At 39.0% G+C, this 22,686-nt stretch overlaps 2 protein-coding genes across 2 annotated transcripts; one reads left to right on the forward strand and one right to left on the reverse strand.

Moving 5' to 3' along the window:
- Positions 1-996: 996 nt before the first annotated feature.
- LOC121504870 lies at positions 997-8,480 on the reverse strand. Its single transcript, XM_041779950.1, has 9 exons — positions 8,282-8,480; positions 8,129-8,191; positions 6,182-6,387; positions 5,860-6,007; positions 5,617-5,737; positions 5,234-5,397; positions 4,698-4,845; positions 1,561-1,676; positions 997-1,313 (listed from the first exon to the last, which is right to left on the reverse strand). Exons 1-9 carry the CDS (start codon positions 8,310-8,312, stop codon positions 1,237-1,239), a joined length of 1,074 nt encoding a protein of 357 aa, XP_041635884.1. The 5' UTR covers positions 8,313-8,480; the 3' UTR covers positions 997-1,236.
- Positions 8,481-12,118: 3,638 nt separating this feature from the next.
- ppm1ka (protein phosphatase, Mg2+/Mn2+ dependent 1Ka) lies at positions 12,119-21,903 on the forward strand. The gene is made up of 9 exons (XM_041779721.1): positions 12,119-12,256; positions 16,151-16,310; positions 16,728-16,904; positions 17,029-17,201; positions 17,301-17,401; positions 18,081-18,246; positions 19,661-19,805; positions 20,636-20,770; positions 21,267-21,903. Exons 2-9 carry the CDS (start codon positions 16,200-16,202, stop codon positions 21,396-21,398), a joined length of 1,140 nt encoding a protein of 379 aa, XP_041635655.1. The 5' UTR covers positions 12,119-12,256; positions 16,151-16,199; the 3' UTR covers positions 21,399-21,903.
- Positions 21,904-22,686: the final 783 nt, after the last annotated feature.

The following is a 22,686-nucleotide window of genomic DNA, read 5'->3' on the forward strand; positions in this document are numbered from 1 at the left end:
AAAAGAAAGTTTTTCTTTAAACTATTTGTATTGCTAAAAAGAACTCTGGAACAAATGCTGTTTCAATTATGTTGCTATTTTACAGACTTCCACTAATACCGTATTTTTCATAACAGTACAGTTTTATACAAGAATTATTTATGTGTCATCACAATAATACCACACTGAAGCAGTACTACTCTGCACTGTCAGAACTAAAACCACTTATATGAGCAGTTCAGCAGTCCTTTATTTCAGAGAGCAGTATAAGAAAATCAGGAATACTTCAGTTTCTGGTACTTTTACTTTTAGAGAGCAGTGGTTGTTGAAGTAAAGTGGAGAGGACAGCAGCTCTCTACTCTGTACGGGTGGTAAATATTTCATCTGCCTCCTTTTTTATGAAACGCGGCAAAAACCACTCAAGCACTCCAGAACACATGACTGTATGCGTGTAAATTGTTTGAAGAAAATTTATCTGATGCAGTGCATGTAGCCTAATTTATTCTATGCATCTTCCTTTTTTCCTGTCTGTACCATGTTCTTTATTTCCACTATAGTCCTTTCCTTTTATTTCTTCTATTTCCTCCACATTTTAACCACCATTGTTGTTGGTTTCATTATTGTCTTTTTTCAACCAAATTTTTCTTTCCAAATTTTAACACCGATACTATTTTCTGCGGTATTTATATTTGCTTGTGTCCATATTGTACTGTTAGAATCCTGAAAACATAATAAAATGCTCCTTTATTTCTCTCGTTGTCACATTTGAAGCCTCAGTTTGAGTTCATGTTGAAATTAGAAAACCAGAACAGGAAATCAACATGTAGTCCGCCTTTTTCTATTTGTCCTTCGATCAACTTTTCCCTTTTCCTCCATTTTCTCCCCCATCTCATCTCACGCTTCCTCTCTTTTCTCTGCATCCTCCTCCGTTAGTAGAGTCGTGTTGTTGATGGAGCACCGGGCTGCTCCTCTGAATAATTCAGAGACATTAAAGTCACGCTCATGTTAACAACAGAGTCCCTCCACCATGTTTTATTCACTCTACCAGACACAGATGGCTCACATACTTCACTACAGTCCTACAGACATTTTCTGTACAACAATTTTCTTGTTTACATTCATACTTTCTGTTATTTATTGGGTGGATATTAAGATTTAGGTTTTATTTGAGTAGCATATTTGATACTGACAAACGCAGAGCTTGTCCTTCCACAATAATGGCTTTCATGGACCAATCAGAGAGCAGCTTACTGGGCCTTAAGGTGGAGCATCACCAGAGGAGATTGAAGACTTATGAGTGTCTCTCTTCTTCTTCTGGTCTTTGTCTGGCTGAGCTGATGGGGACATAAAGAGCTCTGTTAGTATTTTAAAGGAAAAATTGTCTTTATATCATTGCTGTGAATTGATAACATTTAGATAGATGAGTCTCCATGCAAATCTGCTCATCATGTTAAAAATTCACTGATTAATTTTTGATAAAAATTTCACAATGCAATGTTAAGATACCTATATCAGTCGTGTTAGTTTATTAACCCATTAAAGCTGACAGTCTTTTATACTGATGTCTGTTTGTGTCAGAACCTTTGACAGAGATCCAGCTGTAATAAGACGGTCCCTCCTCTGGGTGGCGACACCCGTACATCCCTTCATCAGCTTTGGTCACAGATTTCAGAGTCAAGCTGCCCTCAGTCTGAGTCCTAAAAACACAATATACATAAAACAGGGTAACACTCAGTTTCCTACTGAAAGATTAACAAAGAGAGACAAAACTTAAGAGAAAAACTACTAAAAGAAATATTTTGAGAAGTGTAATGGAGATTTTTATGGTTTAGTAGGAGCTATACAGTATGTTAGGACTATTTCTGACTATGGGTCGATTACATATAAGGCTTCACTCATTTGTGGTTGTACCTGACATTTGCAACTAATTCAAACCAAACAGGTAAAAGGGTTTCATGGCAAAACACATTTTTTGCAGTTTTACAATGGTTGAACCACCAGACAGTGAAAGTATAGCTGTCCATATGTTCACCCTCAGCGGCTGGGCCCCTGAAGAATGGGCCCTCTGCAGCTGTGAATTACTGATGATATGGAGCAGTAGCTTAGGTGCTAGCATCCTGGCTAACAGTTACTTCATTCTGGGGCTGAAAAGTGTGTCAAGCTGTTATTGGGTCTGATGCTGAAAATGTTTATATGTTCCACTTTTTAACCTCTTTTCCCACTTTCAACCATTTCTTGCCAGTTTAACCCATTTTTGCCCCTTCTAATCCTCTTTCACTCATTCTGTCATATTGAGGCCATTGTGCCACTTTTTGAACCCTTTTTCTGCCCATTCTGCCTATTAACCCCTTTTTGCCTCAACTAACCCCTTATTAGCACTTTTTATGGCATTTTTTCTGATTTCAACTGCATTTCACTCATTTTACTATTATTTTTGCCACCTATAACCCCTTTTCAGCTTTTTCCTGCCGTCTGTTTTTACAATTTTTGAGCCAGTTTTGTGATTTTCCCCCTTCTATTTTGCTTCTGTTGCTTCTACCACTTTTAACCCATTTTTTTCCACCTAAACCATTTATTTTAACCATTTTTTTTTGCCCCCAAATCCATTTTCAATTTAAACAGTTTTCACCATGTTTAACCCATTTTTTTCCACTTTTGACTCATTTGTGCCACTTTAAATAATTTTAGTCAGTTTTAATCATTTTTTTCAGCAATTTTTGCACTTTTACCATCTTTTGACCATGTTTAACCAGTTTTTTTCCACTTTTAACCCATTTTTCCCACTTTAAACCCTTTTTGCCACTTTTCACCCATTTCTATTCTGTCTGAAGAAAGGGGGTTGACATTTTGAAGGTTATATACTACATCATAGACTAGAAAAGCACTAGGAGAGCGCAGACCTTGGCCATTAGCCCTTTCTCCCAATAGTGAAGTATCCTTTACATAATTCTTGGATCCACCCCCATGTGGCCCCCACCACGGCATTCGCCGATTACACCCTCCCGGTAAGGTGGAAACACGGTGAGGCAAAGAACTGGCTTCACTACGGGTGGACTGTCATGGCGGAAGCATTGCCTGCCAGTGCCAACAGATGCACTGACAGTCTCACCCATGGTCTCACCGGATGACTGAAAGTCATGGCAGAGGGTGAATATTCCTCTATTCCTCCCAGCATTGTGAGTATTCTCGCTACAATTCGCTGTCTTTCTCTCTGTTATGCTCCGACTCGTCTCCTCGACCGGGCGTGCATCTTTCAAACTCCATAAACTCCAAAACTTTGAGTAGAAACACACCCAAAAATGCTGCTGGGATTAAAGTTACTCATGTCGGCCATCTCCTGGTGTAAAGTGGTAACATCGCAGCTATCCGCCATTAGCCCTATCTCCCAATAGTACAGAATCCAAAAAAAAAATTCCTGGATCCAGACGGTGATCCGGATCACTCCCAAAATCAAATCAGTTCTTCCTTAGGCCATTTCTGACATTTCTTGAAAATTTCATCAAAATCCATCCATAACTTTTTGAGTTATGTTGCTGACAAACAAACAAACTAACTAACAAACCCTGCTGATCACATAACCTCCTTCGCGGAGGTAATAAATCATGAGTTGCTTTGATGAGGGTGGTTGTTATTCAGGTAAGAAAAACTTACATATATTATCACAGCTTAACTTTACGATGGACCATGATTTCCCTGACCTCCATGGGCCCCCCTTTTGGATGGGCCCCAGAAAGCTCTCCATTTTGTCCCCCTTATGGGTGGCCTTGCCTGTCCACCAGTGACTGAAAATAAATGTTTTATCTTTACTTGAAAAAGGATCTATAAATCATTTATCTCTGCTGTGGGTGTCAACTGGTAAATTATGCTAGAATCTATTTTCATCACTTCATTTTAAAATAAAATACCCAGGATTACGGTTACGCCACCCTGACATTTAAAAACTTGCAATTTTGGGACCAGGACGTTTCTTGCTATATGTGGACTATGCAAATGTTTAGCCTCATCTGAGGAGAATTAAAATGACCTGTCTTCATCCCTTATATGCTTAGAAAATAAAAGTAGGATATCAGAATAAAACAAACTGCAATGATAAGCTGTTGCTAGTGTTTTGTAGCACAATTAAGTCAAAGGTAGGATAGGAATGACTGGGTCAGCGTATTTTCTGGCATTTCCATTTCCTGTTTGAAACCAGACTAATTTCATTTTGGTCACAAAAACAGTTTATTTGTCCTCAGCTAGCCTCGGATAAATGCTAGTTAGCTGGCTAGGACTTGTATGCTCATAAACCCAGCTTCAGTGTTTGCTTCATGAAGGATGTCTATGGTAAAATTAACATGTCACATGTGAATGGACTGTGCCATCCTGCCAAGGGACTGATGGACTGAAGGGAGTGACATCAGTTGTGTTCTTGTCCCCAAACAAGCATTTTGCATAGGACCCCCACAAAGCTAGAAATGGCCCTGTTTGGGACAAAAGTTTTTCAATGATCTTGAAAGCTTTGAAATAATTCATTTTAATAGCATTTGTTTATTTCAAAGATTTCAGCTCAGATGTTCATGCCACCTGACATCTGGTTTCTTCTCATCAGCATCAAAACTAGGACAAATATTCTTAATTCGAGTTTTAAGGTCAAGGAACACTGTTTGTCAAAATTACTCGTGTGTAGGAAGCTGTGAGAAGATCATTTTTTCTAATCAGAGTATATCAGAATATTTGACCTGATCCGGCGTTTGTTCTTATAGAAGACGGCTCTGAAGTTGGAGGTAAATTTCTTGGTTGTTTGGTTTCTATGTAGACAGTGCAGCGTCACGTCTGCTCCCTCTGACACAGGAAGTGATGGACTCTCCAGGGTAATGTTTAGGCCGACTACAGGGAGAAAGAAAGATGTCTGAGAAGACTGAAAGATTATTTCATGTTTTGATTAATAGCTAGCTAACTTTCTGAGGGATTTTACAAAGTTACTTAACTGTATGTAGACCCTTTCACCCTTACATTGATAGATTATCCTCAAAAGAGTATAGATAATAAAATAAACATTGCTCCCTGGCCAACCAGTGAGAAATATTTAAAAGTCAAGGACATTTTGTTGAGAAATTAAAAGAGTTTACAAATCTTTATTTACAGCAGATTGAACCAGGATCTTTGGTAAGAGTGGCATTCCTCATGTGAGTAAAAGATTTCTATTTGTTCTTGGTGCTTTTATGGGTCTTTTAGGGGTTAAAGTCTGTATCGGGACAGTATAAAATATATGTACCAATTGTGGTCATGTTCAGGGCGATACTCCTCTCTCCTGTTGGACTTTCACACCAGAACAGAATGTCTGACCAGGGATATTCTGACGTTGTTGTGCAGGACAGATGACCGTCTGAAGAGACTTGGTCAGGACACTCAGTGGTAGTCCCCCACCATTGGTTAAACCTTAAAAAAGAAAAGAAAAGAAAAAACTTTAGAGATGGAACTGTTACAAGACATTGGCTGGTTCATTTTTGTAAATCTTTGGTCCTCAGAGTTTAAAACCTGCTCACTGGGAAGGACAACTGACTTGCCCTTTTGCCGCTCACCAAGAATGGCTGAATTTTTTCATTTGCCATTTCTATTCAGTTTTTTTTTTATAATTTGATGAAGTAAATGGCCAACCTCATCATTTTCCACTGAGTGTTTCTGTCAGGCAGCTGGCAGCTCAAAGTAAATTGTTCATCAACGAAGAGCTGGCTCCTGTTGTGGCTGATAATGTCTATGGAGGCTCTGGGAGAGGAATCTGTTTTTGGAGTAGTAAGATTAGTGAAAGAATATCATGAGCATTGATAAGACAACAGAATATTAAACACAGTTGTAATATTTCATGGTGTAAATTTATATAACATTCAAATTTTTGCTAACCAGCCACCCAGATTATACGGTGCCAGTCATTGACAAAAACATCAGGTACGCTGCCGTCGTCGTCACAGGTGTAAACTCCCTGGTGCTCATGGGTAACAGGGCCTAGGATGTAGGAGATCCCTGTAGATGCTTTCTGTTTCACAAGGACCTGTTAGACAAGGTAAGACCACAAGATAAGACAACTGTGATTCAAATATCAATAACACATCTCTGCAATCTGAAAATTGCAGATAAGAGATGTTAGAACTTCAAGAAGACTGATGCAAAAAGGATCTAAAAACAGTTTTCTATATCTAGATTTGAAGAAATAATTGGCCCAAACCGTTGTTGTCTTATTTCCAGGGCCGATCTTGGTCCAGACCAATTGCAGATCAATCCTGTGGCTGTGATTTCCTTTGTCATCAATCGTGGTGCAGGTGATCTCTGCAGTGTCACCCTCACTGAGGTACCAAGTTGGAGAGACTGTCATTCTCATTGCCACCATTTCCACAACTTTGTCTTCATGGCTGGACTTCCCAAGCTGTAAGTCTGATATATAAAAAAAGAAAGTCTTAAAAGCCATCAACCATCATTTAACACTATGTCATATGATGGCTAGTTTTTAAGGATTCTAGTTTCATCAGTACCAGATTATGGCAATTCAAGGCTTGATCCAGAAGGTCTGGCTCAGCCTAGCATAGCAGGGGAGTTGTTTTTCCACCACAACCAAGCTACCTTTTTGAGGGTGCATCTCTGGTTACTGGTGTCTTGGGCTGTCCAGGAGTTGGCCATTGTTTCTACTTCAAAGTTTCTTGGTAATCCAGGCAGGTATTTCAAAGTTTGGTGCCGTGTTTGCCACTTGAACAAATCTGTGAGATGTCCCCGATTGATTGAGTGACTGCAACATGCTTTAAGGCGGATGGGTGCGCTTGGGCCCTGGTCCACAGCAGGACCATTCTGTTCATGACTTGGCATAGCCCGGCGCAGCCAAACTGGTGACTGAAAAGTAAGACTGTGGCCAGAGCCAGAAAATGTAGCGTCTGTTGACCATTAAAACACTAACGATCTGGGTGGTCACCTGAGAGTTGTTGGCAGAGTTGCTGACCTAGTTTCACCCGAGGGTGTGTCCTCTTCGGGTTTGCCAGGGTCACATATTGTTAGGTCCCTTGATCCAGTGTGATACTGTTTGGATTGCTGTTGCCGACTGGAGTGCCTATTGTTTTGACCACTCTCATTTCAGGGTGTTTTAACATTAGGCACGATTGTTTCATACCATGCACAAGCATGACTGCCCCCCACACACTGTCTTTACATTAGTAATATTGTTCCATGCTCAAGCATACTTGAGAAGAAGAAGAAGCAGCCAGGACAAGCTCTCTTATTAATGTCTGTTTATGCTCAGAGTGGACAACAGAGCCCAACCTGCTACAATGCAATTTTTAAGACACCACCAACGATCTTCTTTATACTTTTACATCTACCCCCCACTAAAAGATGGTTATGCCACATCTGCTCTGGACTGTGCTCAAGTAGACATGAATTGGGCCTGAGACCACCTTTTCATGTGGATTCAGGCAAAGTTCTTGCCTTCACTGAGCCAGACTTTGGGGTCAGTGTACTCAGGCCCTGGTCCAAATGTGTTCATGGACAATAGTCAAAGCTAATGCTGTGATATGACTGCCAATATCTTCAGTGATGGCTGATGGATTCAGATTTTCCTCTTTTGCTCTCTGCCCAGATCCCTTTTTTTCATTCATCCAACACTAACGGATGATTCCACTCGTAAGACAAACAGAAACCAAATACTTCCAAAAACTGGCCTTCAAATTCTGCATTTCTTTGCCAAATCAGTCAGTAGAAATACTTTAGGTATCAAAAGAAACAAACATTAGACCTAAGGAGGCAAAGAATCTAATCAGAGCTATTCCAATGAAACTATCCTTGAGTCGGGTGGAATGTGTTTTCCATAACATTCCTGTCTGATTGACGTAGAAATATGTGCCGCTCCATTCATGCACGTTTCGCTAAGGCTTTGTCGAACTGGTCAGCCATGGTTGTTTTGATGAGGAGTGAATCCAAACAGAAGGGCTCAGCTTAACAATGTTGTTTCATGCCATGGCACCACTTACCTCCAAAGCTTAGCCTAGTTGGCTAGGTTTTCCTTGTTTTGAACTGTCTGACTGGGAGTATTTGACAGCTGTCTGCCTGGAAGTATCTGTTTAGACCGGGCTTTATATTCTGTATTAAAAACAAGCTGTTCTTGGGAAGGTGCAATGTTGAAAGTACTTACTGTGAGATGAAGATCTTTTAGTAACATTTCCAGCATTCACAAAGTAGAAATAGGCACATAGCACTGAAGAAAGAGTTTAAGTTTAAAGGTTATTAGGCATTAATCAGATTTTCATTGAATCTGTTACAGTAAATGAGAGTTGTATTCACTCACAGAGAAGTCCATGGAGCGAAGCGCGCCTCATCTTGCTGAATTCTTTTATTTACCACCTTCCTGATGAATTTTGACGCTATGTAAATGTTGTAAAGTTCACTCCTGAAGCCTCAGAAGAACGGTTTTATTTCCATTGGTTTTCTCCACAAACGGCTTAACTCCAAGTCCTCTGATAGGCAGGCTTGTTGTAGCTGATGATTGATTTTTGGGTTGACAGATTAAAGGTGACTCCTTGTAAAACAAACAGGAACAGACTGATTTTTCTGTGGTGTGTTCTTTGCCTCATTTTTGTCTATGACGTTTGACAGTCACTAAAAAATCTGAGACTTCAACCTTTGCACTGGTTTTGATGGTTTAGATGACAGAAATTTAAAAAGAGGGCTAATTATTGTATTTTCTCTCAGAAGGAGGGTGGCAGTAGATCAGCGAAATGGGATTTGGGTTGGGAAACGTTGGTTCAAGATCCTGTTTACAAGTTTGGGAACTGCTTCTGTAGCCGAAGAATTGCCAGTTCACTTCCTGAGCACTGCTAAGGTACCCTAGAGCAGTGGCTCTCAACCTTTTCAGCCCACGACCCCCAAAATAAAGGTGTCAGAGACCTGGGACCCCACTGTACCTGAAGGTGGTTGAACACAGCCATGAACTTTCAAGAACAGTCATGTGGAGACAAGGCTGCACTTAAGGGGGGATAAAGGGGAGATCTTTCTTGGGCCAAACTAGGTCAGCAAAGCCATGGTCCACTCTACAGTTAAATTGCAATAATCAGATTTTATATTAAACCTGGATAAAAACAATTCCTAACAAAGCAACAAATATGTTTTTTATTCATTTGTGCCATAGTAGTCCTCTTAAAAATCTGCATCTTCTTTTTAAAAACAGAATTACAATTAATTGAAAATAGCTAAAATGGATTAAAATGGCAAAAAAAAAAAAAAAAAAAATGGTGGAAAAGGTGGTAAAATGGGATTTTAAAAGTAACAGACAAAGGTTAGGATACCAAAAAATTGATAAGAGAGGGCAGAAGAAGTGGTAAAGGGGATTTAAGTGGCAGAAAAAGGTGGAAACTTTGGTGAAATAGGATTTAAAAGTGGAAAAAATTGGTTTAAACTGGCAAAATGGATTAATTAAGGCAGAGACATTGGCAGAAGTGGGTTAAACGCAAGAATGGGCATAAGAAAAAGTCAAATGTACTTAAAATGGGCAAAAATGGGTGCCAAAAGGGGTGAAAGTAGGGTAATATTCATAACTAGATCAAAATTGCAATTTCACCTGAAATTGCGTGGGGATGCTGAGAGCTGAAATTTCAAAGAACTGCTGAAAATAGCCAAAAGCACAAAAATAGCATTAAATAGCATAAAATGGCATATGAAAATGGCATTCAATAGCTCAAAAAGGTATAAAAATAGCTGAAAGTAGCCTTAAAAAGCTGAAAATAGCCTAAAAATAGCTGATTTTGGCCTAAAAGTAGCTGGAAATTGCACCCAGTGGCTGAAAAAGCATAGAAATAGCTGAAAATAGCTATATTTTAAAAATTATAAACGTTAGAAATGAGAAAAGTCATAGCAGTCGGAGGACGAAAAAACAGAATTCAATCAAAGTTTAAACAGTGTCAATACGACAAAGTATGAAGGAGGAGATAGCTGGCACGGAAGAATAATAATAAACAAAATGCCCGACGCGAAAAGTCAACAGAGACAACAATAGGCACAAAGCAGCCAGCGTTGGTTGGAAGTGGGAAAAACAGTCAGAAAAAAGACTTGGAAACAGATTAAAAATGACAAAAATGGGTTAAAATTAGGAAAAACTGGTGTGGAAAAGTGATAAAATGGGTTTGCAAATAAAAGTGACAAAATTGGATGGGAATTTTTTTTTTTTAAATATTCCTTGTTTTTTTTCTTTTTCCTTTTTAGGCATCTAGCGACTCCAAAGGGGGTCCCGACCCCCATGCTGAGAACCACTGCCCTAGAGCAGGGAATCAACCCCCAACTGCTCAGGAGTTCAAAACATCTCTCTGCCAGTTTGACTTTTTGCTTTTGTTTGTCACATTTCTAAGTTGTCTCTGAAAAGAAAAGAGGACCCCCCAAAAAAAGAAAAGTCAAAATTTAAATTCACAATTCTGAGGGGAAAAAAACATCAGAACTGACTTTAATCGAAGGATCTTGACCTTTTCCCCTCAGAATTCTATCTTTAGTCTCAGAATTCGGGGATTAATTTATGTGTTGCCCAGGTTCCTGACCTATCGTTTTTATGGTATGATATCAGCGTGATTCCTGTATTCTGATGATGTCTGTGAAATCTTTAGTTTCATGGTATCTGTTGATGTCTGTGCTCTAACGATTTCCTGTAAAGTCTTAGTTTGCATGCGGTCTCATGATGTCTGGGTCTTGAAGTCCTGAAGCTAAAGCTGTTGGATTGTTATCTTGGTCAGTTTTTGTTTAGGTTCTTGAACTGTTTTGGATTCTGCTGATGTTGGTGTCATTGCTCTGTTATCTTTGCATGTGCAAACGCACTTTGTAAACCCTTTTAAGAGTGCTATACAAATAAATTATTCTATTATTATTAAAAAAAATAAATATTCTGGCATTAATCTCAGAATCCTTACATTTTCCCTCTGAAAATTTTACCTTTAATCTCTGAATTCTGAGTTTAATCTCAGGATTCTGACATTTTCCTCCAAAAAATTCTATCCTTAAATTTCAGAATTCTGAGATTAAAATCAATATTCTGTCTTTAACCTCAGAATCCTGACTTGTTTTCTCTGAAAAATTTGACTTTTGTCTCAGAATTCTGTGGTTAAAGTCAGTTTTCCCTCTGTAATCTCAGAATTCTGACTCTATAAACTTCTAATTCTTACAAGTTTTACCTTCAGACTTGGCAAAAGTAGTTCAGCCACAAAATTCATTTTCCGTGACCCCATTCCTCCTCTGTAGAAAAACATCCAAAGCACTACACTTTTTTTTATATAAAAAATCATTACATCCCTCAGGTAAATAATGATAAAGCTAGTTTATTTCAAGGCTTATGATAGGATAAGTAGCCACCAGGGGGAGCTACTCCTACATGAATCAAAATACAGGATGGCTCCACCAGTCCAGCACAGAGTGAAATGTTGAATTCTGCTTTTTACATTTGCTGAAGTTAAAATAATCCAGTGTGAAGACTTTCTACTTAAAAGGTAAAAGCATCAAAATTAATTAGACATAGAAAAAATATAAGTATTCATTATATATTTAAGTTGGTAAATCATTTTTAACGCTCACTGGTAAATGTTGGTTAAGGGAAAACTCATTCTTATAATCCTGGGTAGTCTACCTTACTATAAATAAGGCTAGCTATAATTTGCATGTTAAAATAGGCTAAAATGAGGTCTAGCTTTGACCTACATTATGTCTTACTCTTGTTAGTTACACTACAACACAATAATAACTCACTTGTTTAACTCTGCTGTTGCTAATGTGGAAATCAGTGAACTTACTAGCACACCACTAGCTAGCATATGTGAGAACTTTGCTATATTAGCATAAATACTGCTTCCATTTAAGATGCAGAAACATGACACTTACCCTTATAAGGATACTAATAAAACTACAACGACAATAATAATCATAGTTAATACTTATTCAATGAAGAAGAAGAGACGTAAAAGTACAGGAGGGTCTTAAGAGAGGTAATAATAGACGTGTTTCTATGAATAGTAAGGACAGGGAACGGCATTCCATCTTCTTGAACTGGCTTGCCGCCAAAAACAAGCACTCCCCCTTCCTTACGTAGAGCCCGCCGATGACGAACGGACATCCCGGGCTCTGATTGGACAGCTGTATCCCTGTTTAAATGGCCTCTGGCCGAGCCCCCGTTATCAACAAGAGCAGCGCGAGGCCGACTGACACCTCAAGGCAGCTGCTGGAGCACTGGACACCTGTTACCAAGGAGACACGACCGGCGGGAAGAAGATCAGAGGAAAGAAGACAGAAGAAGGTGAGTTTTTACAACCGCCATTTTTGAGTCTATCCTTTCAAAATAAATGTAGAAATACTATCTTATTTTTCAACAAACTACAGAGTTACTAAGACTGTAAAGTACTGTATAAGAACCTGCTTTTACTGTACTGTACTTTACTTTAAAAGCACTTTTGGTTCTTTGGGCTGTGTTTTAAGCTTAGGCAGAAGCAATATCAAGTAAAAACAGTAAAATGCCAGACTGTGAAAGTAATTCATTACAATTGCCAGCTGTCCTGGTTTAAAAATAGTCAGCACAACAGGCTGTTAAATTATTTTTCTTGCATAAACATACCATACCATTTTTTAAATGCTGTAAAAGAAAAGCCCTTCAAGTGTCTTCTTCTTGTAAACATTGGATTATTTGATGGTAATTTTGGTGAATGAATAGTATATAATTGGATAGTTAATGTATTTTCTAATAATGTCTTGAATTCAATATCTAGTATTTAGTCTGCAGTTTTAAAAATGTAGAACAACAACATTTAATGTTTAAATTGGCATAAAAATACAGTCTTCCTTACATTAATAAAGTCAAGCCAACCACTTCTACATAAAATACAAAAAAATAGAAATACGTTGGTTAGAATATTTACTGCTCATTTTTATGTTATCAGACTACCTACTTGGTATTAAAAGGTGTAGTTCTTGCTGAAAAATGTTCTTCTAAAACATTTCCAGCAACTTCCTATCTATCTATTTGAAATTCATATGACCTGTTGTCATTCTGGTAAACACGGCAGCCTGTATGACCTCCTGATACCCACCCAAATATGCATGTGCTTTGTTCTATTTTGTCAACAACAAGTGGTCATGTGTTTGAGCGTGGATACACCACTCTGGAAGGTCATTAAAATGTCAAACAGGCTGATAAAGACAATTTTTTCTAGTGCAACTTTCTCTGCTGGGATGAATGAGATTTAATTCTAATAGATCAGCATCTGGTGAGTGAATCTGTCATTGATTACCTGCATTACCTGGGAATTCGTCTACACCTGCAGAGCTTTGTTTACTCTGATAACAGTTTGCCAAGAATGAAACAGGGTTAAAGGGAAATGTGGTAAAGTTCAGAGTAATTCTGGTTTAAAGTAACTTTAGAATGTATCTCAGAATAGATCCGGCGTCAATGAGAACGTTTACATGCACTCTAATAATCCAGTCATTAGGTTATATGTTGTCCTGAATTACCTGATTACTCAAGTATCAGAATCAGCATTATTCTGTTTTATCAGATAAAGGCTACTACCTAGCCTTTTGCCCTATAATATTTTTTATTCGGCGCATGTAAACAGTTTAATCTGATTTTATGTCATTTGGTTTAACTTCACTAATAAACTGGGTCACTCTTTAAACTAACATTGTTTTAGTAGCATTAGTTCATTCAGTGCTGCTGTGGCAAACAAGCAAGCTATGAAAATGATTTATAGGGTTTTAATACTGGCATCTTAAGCTTTCTAAACTTTCCATGTACAAAGTGTGCACTACACAGATTCAGGCCAGCCCAGAGAACAGGCCGGGCCCCTGACAAACCCAGGGAATGGGCCCTGCCCAGATTTGATTTATTGATGGCATCAAAGCATGTTGGATCACTGGTGCTAGCTTCCTGGCTAACAGTTCCCTAATTTTGGAGTTAAAAAAGCTGACAAATTATTTATTTGTGCCTCTTTTTAACCACTTGCAATGACTGTCCACCCATTTTTGCCACATTTTTCCACATTTGACCCAGTTTTGCCTCTGTTAACCATTTTTTACCACTTGTCATCCATTTTGCCAATTTTAGCCCACTTTTGCTCTGTTTTAACCATTTTTCATTTTCATTTAGCCACTCATAATTACCACTTTTTTTGCCAATTTTTGCCTCTTTTTACAATTTTTGACAGCTTTAACCCTTTTGTGCCACTTTTTAACCACTTTCCATCAATTTTTCACCCATTTTGACCCAATGTACCATTTCTTTAAACAATTTTACTTTGTAAAACCCCATTTTTGCTTCTATTTAACCACTTTTTTAACCAAATTTTGCCACTTTTTAACCCATCTTGCCTATTTTTAACCCTATCTCATTATTTTTATCCCTGTTTTGACTCTTTTTGCCTTCTTTATCAATTTTCTGCCACTTTTAAACAATTTTTACTTTCTTAACACATTTTTACCACTCTAAAACCACTCCTTTTCTGCCAAATTTTCTTTTTTTAAACACATTTGTGCCTCTTTTAGACACTTTTGACACATTTTACCCATTTTTTTGCCACTAACTAACTTCTTGTTATCATTTGCCCTCTCATTTTGATCATTTTTGGCATTTCTTAACCATTTTTTTGCCACATTTAACCATTTTTGCCACTTTTTAACCATTTTTACTTCTTTTGACCAATGTTTGCTTCTTTGAATCAATATTTTGCCACCTTTTAGCCCATTTTGTAACTCTGTAACCACTTTTCACTACTTTTTTTCTGCCAAGTATAACACCTTTATTCCAATTTTTGTCTTTTTTTGCATTTATTTGTTTATCAGTTCATTTGTCAGAGAAAATACATAGGTATTGATGCATTAAATAACAGTGTAATGTTTACCAGACTCCTAGCCATGGCTAATTTTCAGTCCTTGATCAACCAGCACAAAACAGGTTCACTAATGCTAATGCTAATGCTAATATTAGCAGCTGATGAGCTAGCAACAGCACATCCCTCCTGCATGGACGTGCCAAAAAGTGGAAAGGCTGCACAGAAGAAACAAGCAGTTTTTCTATTTGAATGTACTTGAGTTAAGAAATCCAAGTTTTTCTTGTTAATGCACAATGGAAATGCATGTGAACGCGGTCATTAGATTATTACCATTAGCTGATTATATTCGGTTATCTGATGTTAAAAACATACTCTCATAATACTTACATTATGTTGCTTGTTTGGCTCTAAAAAGCCAAAGTAAAGCACTTTAATCGACCCTTGATGTGTTATGTGTGTTATATGTGTTATTCATACTTAAAAGCAGCTCAAATAAGCTAATTTTTCCTTATATTTTTGTGTCTAATCTTTATGTAATCAGTAAATATAAGAAGGTGTCTCTTGTCCAGATAAGGTAACTTATATACAGAGCCCTGGCCTGTTTTACCGATTTGTAATAGATATAAGACAACACAGCAGGAGGTGTAGGTCTATTTGTGGAGTCCGTACTCATAGATACACTGACACACATAGATACTTTGGCACACATATACACATTTAGAGATGATTGGAAAGTTTGACATTAATGAAAGTAGGCAGATGATCCTTGTTAATGTCAACAAGCTCGGACGATTAAACTGGCAACAGCTGACCCTTTCAGTTCTTTTATATGTGAACACAGTGACCAAAACACACTACATAATGGTTTTTATTGATTGTTTCTGGACTTTTAGGAGTATATTGTAGTTTGTTTGGTCTATATCACCAACCCCTAACAAATCAAAAACACATAAAGTTACATATTTCTCTAAATAAGGAGAAACTGGATCAGGAAAAGCAAAGTGATCAGGCAAAAAGTGTTAACCGGAGATAAAACTTTACCTAGCAAAAACTCATGCTCTTGTCACATCATGCATGCATAGAAAACCTTTTTGCAACTAGAAGCTACACAACAAAGTTTCAAATATTTCATGTGAAAAATTAAACCAAGCAAATTTTCATCATGCTTTAAGTAAAGTGTATTTAATGCTTTTTAAAAACACTAAAAAATAAGGGCACCTACTCTACTGAGCCAAACTGGTGACAAAAACAGCCTCTGTTTGGATGTTTGTCAGGCCTATCTGATTTGCAAAATCTACAGAGGCAAAAGTTCTTGAAGAACCTGCATTCTACAATTTATTTACCCGTTTCCTTTGTCACCTTTATTTCAGAAACTTGCAGCCCGTCCAGGTGTTTCCTTCACAGCTGTAACAGTCAGCCATGTCGTCTACAGTGCTGTTCAACCTGCTGCGAGTCGGTCGCTCCTCCGTCACCAGACAAACCTTCCTCAGTGCTCGCTGCTCAGCAGAGACCTCTACAGCTCCTGCACAGGTAAATCTACATTTGTAGCTGCTTTCCACAACAAATTCAAACCCCATGATGATTCCTCTTAAAAGCGAAGATCTAATTGCAATGATAAGAGAAATCAAAAGTGGTTCTTATGACCATAAATAGGCTTAATTTACCAAATCTATTGCTACCATGGTGTGTTTGCAAAGTCACTTTAACAGCCATATTTAGAAGAATCAAAACCCACTTCCATAATCTTTTTTTTATAAAACTAAATTCTAACAAACTGTGCTGTAACTTAAATTAATTTACAACATTTTCACATTTTAATTTCTAGAAAAAGGTCTGGTTTTGATAGTTCTGTTTTGTAGTTTGGTAAAAAAAAGTACTCATTTGAGACACAAAATGGTATGAAAAAATAAGTCTAACCCTGTTTACTTCCTGATTTATTACCTACAGGTGGGCGGGGCTTTATTTGGCGTGGTTGGTGTGCGTCATGCCAGTGGGTCAGTGCGCTTCGACAGCGACGGCAGTGGCCGCCCAGTCACCTGGGACTCCTTCGGCATCTGGGGTAACAGAATAGAAGAACCAATCCTGCTGCCGTCCAGTATCAAATATGGGAAACCCATTCCACAGGTGGCTGGATGAACATATGAATGTGTCAGCAGATTGATAACTCGATGAAAGAATACGTTAATAACTGTATGACTGGATAAATAATGGATGAGGTGGTGAATTGACCATCTGTTTGTCTTCCTAGGTGAGTTTGTCTCGTGTCGGCAGTGCGTCCGTTTTGGGTCTCAGAAAGCAAAACGAGGACCGCCTACGTATCGCACGCATTCATGACAACCTGCTGTACTTTGCTGTGTTTGACGGGCATGGCGGCCCGCATGCCGCCGACTACTGCTACACCTTCATGGAGAAGTTTATCAGGTTCGGACAATTGTACAATATTTATGAAAGCTTAACTCACTATATCAAAATATCATTTCACTGTATAAAATGAAACTAAATTTAAATGTTCTCATGCAGAGATGCTCTGGAGGACGAGGACGATCTGGAGAAAGTTTTAAAGAAAGCTTTTTTGGATGTTGACTCTGCATTATACACACATCTCAGCTACTTTAACAACGGTAAGATAAACACAAGTACAAGTAGATCATATTTTATAAGTACATGTTTACCATATCATAATACGGCATATTAAAAGGTGGATAAAGTGCCATACTGTCTACAGTGCCTATAAAAAAATACTCACCCCCTTGGATGTTTTATGCTGTTATTGATTTTATAAACTAATCATGGTCAATGTAATTTGGCTCTTTTGACTAAAAAAACTCTTTAATGTCAAAGTGAAAAAGGATTATCACAAGGTCATGTAAATTCAATAAGAATATGTTATGTAAAATAACTGACTGCATCAATATTCAACCCCTTCAAGTCAAGCTTAGAAGCATCCCAACAGCACAATGCTTCACAGTGGAGATGGTGTGTTTTTGTGATGTCAGTGTTTGCCGTCTTATCTGATGACCAAAAAGCTCCATTTTGGTCTCATCAGGCCAAAGAACTTTCTTCCTCTTGACCATGGAGTCTCCCTCATGCCTTTTGGTGAACTCTAGTCCAGACTGAATCAGAGTTTTCTTCAACAGTGTCTTTCTCTTTGCCACTCTCCCATAAAGCTTTGACTGGTGAAGAACTCACTAGTCTCCTTCTTGCATGCTCAATCAGTTGTGAATCTGTGTTCACTTTGACTTTAAAGAGTTATATTGACCATGACTGAACTACCCAGTGAAACCTATTCTTCCTCTCCAGCCTCCTTCCTGACAGCCGGAACCACAGCGACAGTCGCGATGCTCCGTGACGGTGTAGAGCTGGTGGTCGGTAGTGTTGGTGACAGTCCGGCAATGCTGTGCAGGAAAGGCCAAGCTGCAAAACTCACAAAAGACCACACACCGGACCGCAAAGATGAGAGGAAACGGTACATAAAGTCCTAGTTCTTTAACTATAACTAAAGCTATTAACATCTTTATGCATCATAAAATTACATATACTATAGACCAGTGGTTCTCAACTGGTGTGTCGGGACCCAAAAGTGGGTCACAAAGCTGTTTCAAGTGGGTTGCTACCAGTGTCTGGGAAAAAATGGTGTTAAAAGGTCTGAGAAGTACTGCAGTCTTAGTGGGCATGCATCCAAACATGTTATTTTACTGTGTTTCATCACAGTAATAGGCAAATGGAATGTTTTCTTAATATTTCAACTAATTTGTCTCCTGTTCTTGCAAAAACAAATTTGCTTCTCTGATGATAATTTCTCAAAGTCTGTTGAAATTTTTGCAGTCATTTATTTGTTCTATGCAACATTTAAGCTGCAAAATTATTTATTTATTAAACATGTTTTTTTTTTGGTTTTCTTTCAATTTTGGGTCCTGATTTGTCAATGAGGAAACTGGTGGGTCCTGAGGCTAGACCAGTTGAGAACCACTGATACAGGCTATCTTCACTTTGGCTCTTGTGTTCAAATAGCAATAAATTGTTGCATAAAGCAACCACTCTTTGGGATGTGATTGGTTGGTTGATTTTCATGCAAAACCAAGTAAAGAACAATATTGTAGGTGTTTAAAGTTTTTCATGGAGATTTCAGCTAAGAAACTCTTTGCATTTCAATACAAATAAAAGCCTGGTCCAGTGCAGAAAGTGGATCAGGAGGGCTCGGTTCATAAATAGACTCTGAGGTATGTTGGACTGAGGCGTTTATGTACATCAGGTTCATCCCGTCCATGAAACAAGAGCAGAGCAGATTTACCTTTAGATCTACTCAGCTGGAGTTACGTAACAGAGGAGAGGTTCTATGTTTAACTCTGATCAGCCAAACACATGACCATGCTCTGGAGTCTAGTTTCTTAGTTTCTGACCTACAGAGGAAAAGCCAGAATCATGTCATTGCTCCGAATTGTCTTAAAGAAACAGTCAACTAGTGAAAGACAAATATTTAATCTTCAGTCCTCTGACACAGGCCTACTTTCTACACCCAAAACCAAACTCAGAACCTTTGGAGACAGAGCCTTCAGTGCTGCAGCCCTCACCCTCTGGAACACTCTGCCTGCAGACATCCGTAGCGCTCCATCTCTGGACATTTTCAGAAAACGTGTCAAGCACAACCTGTTCACCACAGCCTACAGTCTTCACTAAAACCAACCCTTACACCCATCCTGCCCCTCACATAGTTTGTCCATGTCTTCTGTGTTTCTTGTAAAGCGTCCTTGGGTTTCTTGAAAGGCGCTATATAAATTCCAGATATTATTATTATTATTATTATTATCATCCAAAAAACCCCAAAAGATCTAAACTGCTTTCACACCAAAATTAACTTGCATTCTTTTCTGTGCGTCTAGGATTCAGAAGTTTGGCGGCTTTGTGACGTGGAACAGCGTCGGTCAGGCTAATGTGAACGGACGTCTCGCCATGACTCGCAGCATTGGAGACTTCCACCTGAAAACCAACGGAGTCATCGCCGAGCCAGACACGCGGAGACTTACGGTGAGTTTGGCCATATCTGCGTTTGAGCTCACTTCAATCTTAATGAAAATGTTAACTGGTTTCGGATTAACTGCTATAAAAGTCTGACCGCTGAGTAGAGTTTGCGGGGAGTATTTCAGACTGCCATGGACACAGCAACACCTAGATCTGACTCAGAAATATAAATACAATGATATAAACCCATGGCCCAACACAGGAGAGCCAACCCATCTGGCCAGGACTCAGCTGTTCACGTACATCTAAAGGTTAGAGGGCATTCCTCTGAGGATGGCAACGTTAGGATACTGGCCAGAGACCGGGGGATGGACGAAGATAGTTCTCATCCCCTACTTACAATGCATTCTTGGATTTCGTTCTATGGCAACCCAAATGACAGTTTCATGCTGGATCACGGGACCTAACATCATGCAGCCCTGGAAAGGAAATGAGGACGAGTGAAACTGGGTCAACGACTCTGCTAATGACTCTCGGGTGACCACCCAGATCTTTGGCATAGGAGTGGTCAGCAGAGAGAGAATTTTCTGGACCTGGTCCCTGTCCCTTTAGAACTGAAGAAGCCTTTTGGAAGAGAAGTGAAATGTCTTCAAGATCCTCAGTTGAGTCCAGTTGCTTTCTCTATGAAGATTTGGATACTCAGAGATTTAAACCAGGCTTAAGGGTTGGCTTGGTCCAGAACTTTCTGACCTGTACTGAGCACTAGCTACTGCTTATCAGAATCAATTGGTGCCAATGAATTATTCTGCACCACTCGTATAAAATCGATCTTTGCCTGAAAGGTAACATATAAACAAAGATACCGACTAAACAGTTATAATATTTTCTTCCTGCAGGTCCAGCACACCAGTGACTCCTTCCTGGCTCTGACCACGGACGGCATAAACTTCCTGCTGAGTGACCAGGAGATCTGCGATGTCATAAACCAGTGCCAAGACCCCACGGAGGCAGCAGAAGTCATTGCTGAGCAGGTACTAAGGTTACAATAAGTCAATAGGAGTGGATCATATTTAAAGTGATTGGTTGGGTTTGGACCAGCCACAGCTAAACCTCAATGGCCCTCAGCTTTGTGCCTTGATATGAGCACAGTGGCCCATCGACCTAAGTGCTCTGGCTAGACCACAAACATGGAGCAGTTCACTCAAGGCAGTGCCAACCCATTATGGTCTAGACCTGCCCTCTTTGTAACGTGTCTTGACTGACTGATAAGGGTCGTCAAAATATATTAAAACAGGGTTGCTTTTGTAGGTATAGCAGTTGGGTTGTTGAGGCTAGTGACCCTGGTTCATATCCCGCCTGTGGCTCCTTACCCTGACTTCCCGGGTCATTCACTGTCCTGTCCCCTACGACAAAGGCAAAAGGCCTCTTGATATTTTTTTAGAAGGTTTTACAACAAACTGCTGCAAAGTTCAAACTGACGGGATGTATGTTAATGTAAATACTTCTTTTTTTGTTATTTCCCCCAAGGCGTTGCAGTACGGCTCAGAGGACAACTCCACCATCATCATCGTCCCTCTCGGAGCGTGGGGGAAACATCAGAGCTCCAACGCCGTCTACAGCATGAGCAGGAACTTCTCCTCCAGCGGGAGATGGGCGTAATCAAGGGCACACAAACATAGAAATATAACAGCTCCATATCAGTTTACAGTATCACATACAACTTTGACTGAAAGAATACAATCCTTTAATGTCTTTACCAAACTCCATGGTAAAGACATACATACTCCTGTGTCCGAAACCACGCACTCATTCCCTACTCCCTATCCACTCTATAGTGATCAGCATATAGTGGACTATATAGTGGACTTTACTGCAAAACACAAAAATGATTTCTGACACTACTCTGGCCATGGGAAATGACGTCATCACCATCTCACAATTAAAATGTTTAGCAACAACGTCTAGTAAATTTCCAGGCTGAGGATCGAAATTAACGGTAGAATTTCACTGAAAACCAATACTAAACATCATGTATTTTCACTAAAAATAAAAATACTAATAGATAAAAAAGCTTGTGTCTTAAGTGGAAAAATAGTCTACATTTTTGTGTTTACTGTAACTTATTTTTGCTTTCTTATAAAGATGATGGTCTCATGTCTTCCTCAGAGTTACTCCGTTTTAAATCCTTAACATTTTCTTTCAGATTTGGTTGAAACCAACAAACAAAAAAGTATGAAATAAAGTTTTTAAATGTATTCCTGTGCTCCTCTCAGTCGTCCATCATGTTTGAGAGCAGCAACCACAATGCATGATAGGAAATATTGCTGGGCTAGTGAGCATCGGTTGTTCACGACTTTTCAAAATGCATTGTGGGGTAGAATGAGTGCACTATATAGTGAATAACAATGCTTTCTCAGAATTCGGACACCACTACAAAATGGTGTATTCACTTTATAGTGGACTATATAGTGGACTATATAGTTAATAGGGAGTGATTTCGGACACAGCCCATGTTCTCTGTAAACCGTCCAGGACACACGTACGTTCCCACTGTTCAACAGTGTAAATAGAGAGTGTAATATATTGTACATACAAATGTTTGCTGCAGTGTTTGTTTCCATGTTAAGTATGTTTTTCTCTGTGCTTTGTGTGTTTAGACACATTTTCCATCCTTCCATGTTTTGTCACATTGACAGCCATGTGCCAGGTTTCAAACTTTCAACATATCACCTCAGTGTGGCTTTAAAATGAAACATCCAGGCTTTGCGTCCTTGACCCCTGACTGCCCTGTGAACACTGGCGGGGACAGGTTGTGTTCTGGGATTAATAAAGTTTGAAATTCTAAACTGAAACTGCACTTTGTCTGTTTTTCTGCACAATGACCGTGTATGATAACATTTTACTTAGAGTAGATTCAGCACCTGAGCACCAGCAATGCTCATTTTCA

The sequence above is a fragment of the Cheilinus undulatus genome, linkage group 22 (assembly GCF_018320785.1).
Source record: "Cheilinus undulatus linkage group 22, ASM1832078v1, whole genome shotgun sequence".
Lineage (NCBI taxonomy): Eukaryota > Metazoa > Chordata > Actinopteri > Labriformes > Labridae > Cheilinus > Cheilinus undulatus.